Raw genomic sequence first — 6,000 nt, forward strand, 5'->3', positions numbered from 1 at the left:
AACCTCTTTGTGAGCCAGGAGCAGATGGTGTTGAAACTAGATTATTCATTGAACTCGAGTCACCATAATTCAATATGGACTCTGATGATGATGCGGATTAAGTTCCTACAAATACGGTACAATACGAACCTCCAACACACATGTATGAAGCTGACTATGATGCGATGTACGGGCCAGAATTTCCTGATATGCCTCATCTTGGAGACTATGGAAGGCATTCATTAGTTAGTGATGGTGATTTATATTGTGGAATGACGTTCACATCTAAAGAAGAAGCAATGATGGCAATTAAGAACTACAATATTTGTAATTCAGTTCACTCTAGAGTTGACCGATCTACCACTAAAAAGTATGTCTGTTATTATGTCTAACGCAATAACGGTTGCAGTTGGATGGTTGGTGTTTCAAAAAGAAATAAGATCAACAGATAGGAACTAAAAAAATACAGCGACCCTCATACATGTTGTGCAAAGGAGATCAACCAGGACCATCGAAACTTGGACTCCAATGCCATTTGCCAAGCCATCATGCCCTTGGTCAAAGCAAGCTCCTACATACCTATTACAGTGTTGATTTTTGCAATACAATCTCAATATGGGTACATTGTCTCCTACAAAAAAGCATGGAAGACAAAACAAAATGTCATTATAAAACTATACGACAAATAAGATTCATCTTACAACTACCCAAATTCATCTTACAACGAACTACCGAGTTGGTTTAACTTGTTCAACGACTTAATCTTTGGACAATAGTTGAGTTCGAAACTTGTCATACCTACCACAATGATCGAGTTCTTCGAGATCGCTGCCAATTTCACAATGTTTTTTGGACTTACCCATAATGCATTAATGCAGTCAAATACTGTAAACCTGTTGTCCAAATTGATGGTACATTCTTATATCGGAAATAAGGAAGTTTTATTATTAGCAGTTGTCCAAGACATTAATTGCAACATTCTTCTTGTTGTCTTTTCCCTTGTTGAAGAAGAAGATACATAGTCTTGAGCTTTTTTTCTAAGAAATATACGACTACATGTCATCACCCGTGATCGTATTTGTATCATTTCATATCGAGAAGCTGAGATCAAAGTAGCAATGGACTCTTTGGGTCCAATATGGAAACCCCCAAACATCCAACATCGTCTCTGTATCTAACATATTACTGCAAACTATCATGGAAAATATAAGAAGAATGATGAGCGACAATTAATTATATGCATGGGTATGTTACATTTTTCTCAATTTCATTTCTCACTCATTTTCATTTTTTATACTAACTACTTCAGTTTGTTTAGGTTACGAACTCTCACATCAAACGTTTGAGGATATGCTTCAAGAATTGCAAGGAAAAAACGAATATGGATACAATTACATCAATTATATCAACAAAGAAAAGTGGATAAACGCATACGATGATGAATATCGATATGGACATATGACAACCAACTTGACTGAGACAATCAATTCAACCTTAAAGGGGCCCTGTCATTTACCAGTGAGTACTTTGGCTAAAACGACGTATTTCTGTTTGGGTCAACTTTTTACCAAGCTCAGGGGACAACTCTTACATGGATACAAAACGTTCATCTTTATCACCCATGATTAGTAGCAGATTTGCAGCAAAAGGTTGTAGCATCAAACAAAATTTTCCTAATAAGCTTTTCTCGCACCCAATAATTATTTCGAGTCACAGAAATGCCACGACCCTTGCAAGAGATTGAATCTAACTCTTTCAGAGTTAATTTGTGGGAAAGATGTTGTGATTGTGGGTTTTTCCAAGCTTTGAAGTATCCATGTTCTCATGTCATAGCAGCTTGCTCATTTTCTCGTCAAAACTATAAGCGTTATGTGGATTCCGTATACCAACTTTTTGAAGTATTCAAGGTATATGAATATGAGTTTCCCCCATAGGTAATGACAAAAACCCAAATGAGGTTCAGATTTGGCTTCTAATTATACCGAATCTGGAATTATTAAGGGAGTCAGGTCGTCCAAAATCCACTAGAATTCATTTTGATATGGATATTCGAGAGACGTCAAGACAAAACTTAAGATGTAGCCATTGTAGAAACATCGGCCACAATAGAAAAATTTATCTATCTCTTTTATCATCACGTAACCGTTAACCACTACTCATATAATCATATCAATATCATCTTATGTTTCAACTTATGTTATTCCATTTCCTTTTTAGTTTCGATTAATGTGATTTCACCTTTTTTATTTTTTATATCTATTTATTTTTTCGATTAAATGTTTATCGTTTATTTCTTACAATCTAACATACAACTAAAAACACAAACATCCTAACATACAACTAATTTTAAACTTCTTTAAAGACCCTAAACCATACAAATGTAACCTAAACCACTAAGAAAATAACCTAACCCACTAATCAAACCCCTAAAACAATCTTAAATTAAAACCCTAAATCTAAAATAATCAATTAAATAAGGCATGTGCTGCAGGATGCGTCATTCAAGGGAGGCGTGTTTCCTAGGATGTGCCTTAAGTGGGAGGTGCGTTTCATGCGACGCGCCTTCTCTCCCCGCACCAAAGGCGCATTCCGTGCAGAGCGTCTCCTTCTCTCTTTTGAAAAAAAGGTGTTAAATCGGTAAATAGTTATAAATAAGTGTTTGGTAAGGTGAATTTTTTAAGGAAGGTGATTTTCTTTGGTCAAAACACCAAACTTGCAACTAATCCCAACTATAGTACTTCTTCTACCTTCTGGTGTCGGCTATTTATTGCTTATGCAGTCTTTGCTTCTACCCCTGTACACTGCCTTCCCTTAATTTTATTTCTATCTGTCTCCTCCATAACCAAAGGCTAAAAATGGGTTGCAAGCCATCTGAAAATAAACCAAAAGTTAAGCACAGGAAGGGATTATGGTCACCCGAGGAAGATTTGAAGCTCAGAAACTATGTCCTCAAACACGGCCATGGTTGCTGGACCTCTGTTCCCGTCAATGCAGGTTAACTTCATTTCCCTTGTTTGATTCTTCTAACACCCTTTAATTGATCTCTAACAAATTTTGTCATAAATATCTTTTTCTTCTTCTGGGATTGTTCTTACAAGGTGATTCATGTGTCCTGTAATAAATATTTTTTCTTGGTACTTGTTTTGGTTTTGCCTGTCGGCGTAAAAGATATGGAAGAATTTTTTACTTTTGTTGTTGTTGTTATGGTGGTGATGCTGATGACGATGCTGGGAGTCAACAAAGAATAAGTTTTGTGGTAAAAATCTTGAGTTGGAAAGCGATTGATTCTTTTATTGTGTGATGGAAAAGAAAAAAAAGTGAGAGGCATTGTTGATGACTCCATGTTTGATAAAATAACAAAAATAACCCCTCAATCAATCTTTAGTCTTTACCCTTTTTTTACATGAACTTAGTAACTTCAATGTTACTCGAACTCGTGTATGTGTCCGATATGAATATATTCAATTTTTTTTTTAAAAAAAGAAAGATTTAGTAATGGAAAGTAAACATGGTGTAATTTTTATTTTTCCAGGATTGCAGAGGAATGGGAAGAGCTGTAGATTAAGGTGGATTAATTACTTGAGGCCGGGGTTAAAGCGGGGGGCTTTTACACCGCAAGAGGAGGAGACGATCCTCACCCTTCATCATTTGTTAGGCAACAAGTAAGCAACAGAGATTTCTCTCAACTTGGTGCAAATGATGCCTCTAATGAACATTAAGGTTGTCGATGAGTCCTAGACTTAATGAACTAACGAGGATGCTCTGTTTTGTATACTAGGTGGTCCCAAATTGCACAAAACTTGCCCGGAAGAACCGATAACGAGATCAAGAACCACTGGCACTCGTATCTGAAGAAGAGGTTTGCGAAAGCCGAAGAAGCCGAATCCCAGGCCACCAGGAGTCAATGCACAACTTCAAGCTCGGAAAACAAAGAATCTGCATCGTCTCCTCGAAATCCCTTGGACCAAACGCCAGGCTATGCACCAGACAATCACACGGAACAATCCTTGGTAAATACTCATCAAGCCATTCCACAACATTTCGACTTCTCCAGAGACCCTCGAAGAAACCAGGTTCCGCCGAACCTTTTATTCGCGGAGTGGCTATCGCCGGATCAAGAGGTTGGGAGCTTCGCAAATTCAAGTGAGCCTGTGGCTGCCCCCGACGGATTTAACCACTGTCCGAGTTCGGACTTCCAGGATCCATTCGTGAACTCGTATTTGTTAAGCGGAGGAGCATATGGCGATGATCTTCATCATGGATTAAGCAATACATTTAGCTCACAATTCAAGTTCGATACCCAAATTTCCGAAGACGAATTTGTTGGTTCTTTATCCAATATATGCACCGATTTCGATATGAACAAGGATTTAATATACATATGAAAAACCTGGGGAAAGAAAGTTACTTCCTTTCATTGTATAGAGATGTTATACCCCACAAATAGACTAGAAGAGTTTGAAAGTGAATAATTGTTGAAATTGTTATCGGTGTGCCCCTTGTAGTTTCAAAGGACAAATTTCAACTGTGTTTGATTCCTAATGATATAAAATATACAAAATATATAAGAAACTTCTTCTAAAAGGTAAACTTCTCTCTAAGTTGTTCTCCACTCCTCTCTCTCTCTCTCTAAAGAGCTGAGTTTGATTCCTAATTTCCTATTATTATCATTATCTAATAATTTTCCGTCTAAACAAAAAGAAGTGAACCGTAAATAGACCCACCAACCTCCCTATATCGAGTTGTACATCAACAAAGAGTAAAAAAAATCCATGGTTTCATTGACTTTCTAGATGCAATTCAATGCTTAAAAAACTGAAAGTGCAGCTCCACTCCCATTTGCCCGGCGTGTATGTAAGTGGAAGAAGCCTTGCCTTACCCCATCATCACGCTTATTGATACCCCCGTGAGGTCAAGGATGCTTTGTCCTTCCAACCAGCTCAAAAAGTAGTACAATAATTCATCCCAAAGTCCTTGATACACTCGGTGTTTCGTAGTTTTATTCAGCTTTAAATGAATTTGGGGTCGAACCTAGTTATATCTTGGGTAAAGTACACGTATGGTCCCCGACTATAGGATACTACATTATTGAGTTTCTTGCTTATTAAAAGTTACAAAATAGTCCATCGATTATAGTGAGTTGCTTTGTTGATTCCATTGACTATTAAAAGTTACAAAATGACCACTAGACTATTCATTATATTTCAAACTCCTCATTTTATTTTAAAAGGTTAATGGTCATCTAATTTGGACGTCAACATGTTGATTGAGTTATGATAGTTGTTTGAGATTATAATATCATATTTTATCATATGTCATTCAGCAGGCTAACATACAACTTAGACTACCGTCAATTTTTTAATGAAAAAATACGAGTTTAAAACATAATGAATAGTCGGGTGACCATTTTGTAAATTTTAATAGTCAAGAGACTCGACAAAGCAACTCGCTATTACAGTGTTGATTATTTACAACTTCTAATAGTCAAGGGACTTAATAAAACAATATCATATAGAAACAATTTCCTATAGTCAGATAACCATTTATGTACTTTACCCTTAATTTTTTTTTAAAAAATAAACTTTTTAAATTTTAAATAGATTCAAATCCAAAATATTATTTAATACGTATTGTATTATTTATTATTCAACCCAACAGACACAATGGTCCCGTAGTTAGGCTTTGGCCCATTTATCTGTCTATGGAAGAGAACACCTACAGTTCCCGGGTAATTTTGGCCCAATATAGTAGGCGGGCTAATTATTTAGTCTAAATTATACTAGATTTTTTATTTTAGAAACTACGACATTTGTTACAGTGACTTGAAAGTGACGAATTCTAATCAAATATATTTTTTATTGGAACTTGTCACTTCGACGAGACAAAATTTAATAAAAAATTATATTTTATTGAAACTCGTCACTTCGACATGATGAGTTTGAATATAAAAATATTATTTAGGTAAACTCGTCAAGTGGACGTGACGAATTTTCCTTACACTATAACATTTACCGTAAATCT

At 36.0% G+C, this 6,000-nt stretch overlaps 1 protein-coding gene across 1 annotated transcript; it reads left to right on the forward strand.

Annotated features, from left to right (window-relative positions):
* The first annotated feature begins 2,763 nt into the window (after nt 1-2,763).
* Nucleotides 2,764-4,408, forward strand: LOC120184062 (MYB-like transcription factor EOBI). The gene is made up of 3 exons (XM_039188629.1): nt 2,764-2,973; nt 3,512-3,641; nt 3,758-4,408. Exons 1-3 carry the CDS (start codon nt 2,835-2,837, stop codon nt 4,362-4,364), a joined length of 876 nt encoding a protein of 291 aa, XP_039044560.1. The 5' UTR covers nt 2,764-2,834; the 3' UTR covers nt 4,365-4,408.
* The last annotated feature ends 1,592 nt before the right edge of the window (nt 4,409-6,000 follow it).

Source organism: Hibiscus syriacus, unplaced genomic scaffold (genome assembly GCF_006381635.1).
Source record: "Hibiscus syriacus cultivar Baekdansim isolate YM2019G1 unplaced genomic scaffold, ASM638163v2 tig00112857_pilon, whole genome shotgun sequence".
NCBI lineage: Eukaryota > Viridiplantae > Streptophyta > Magnoliopsida > Malvales > Malvaceae > Hibiscus > Hibiscus syriacus.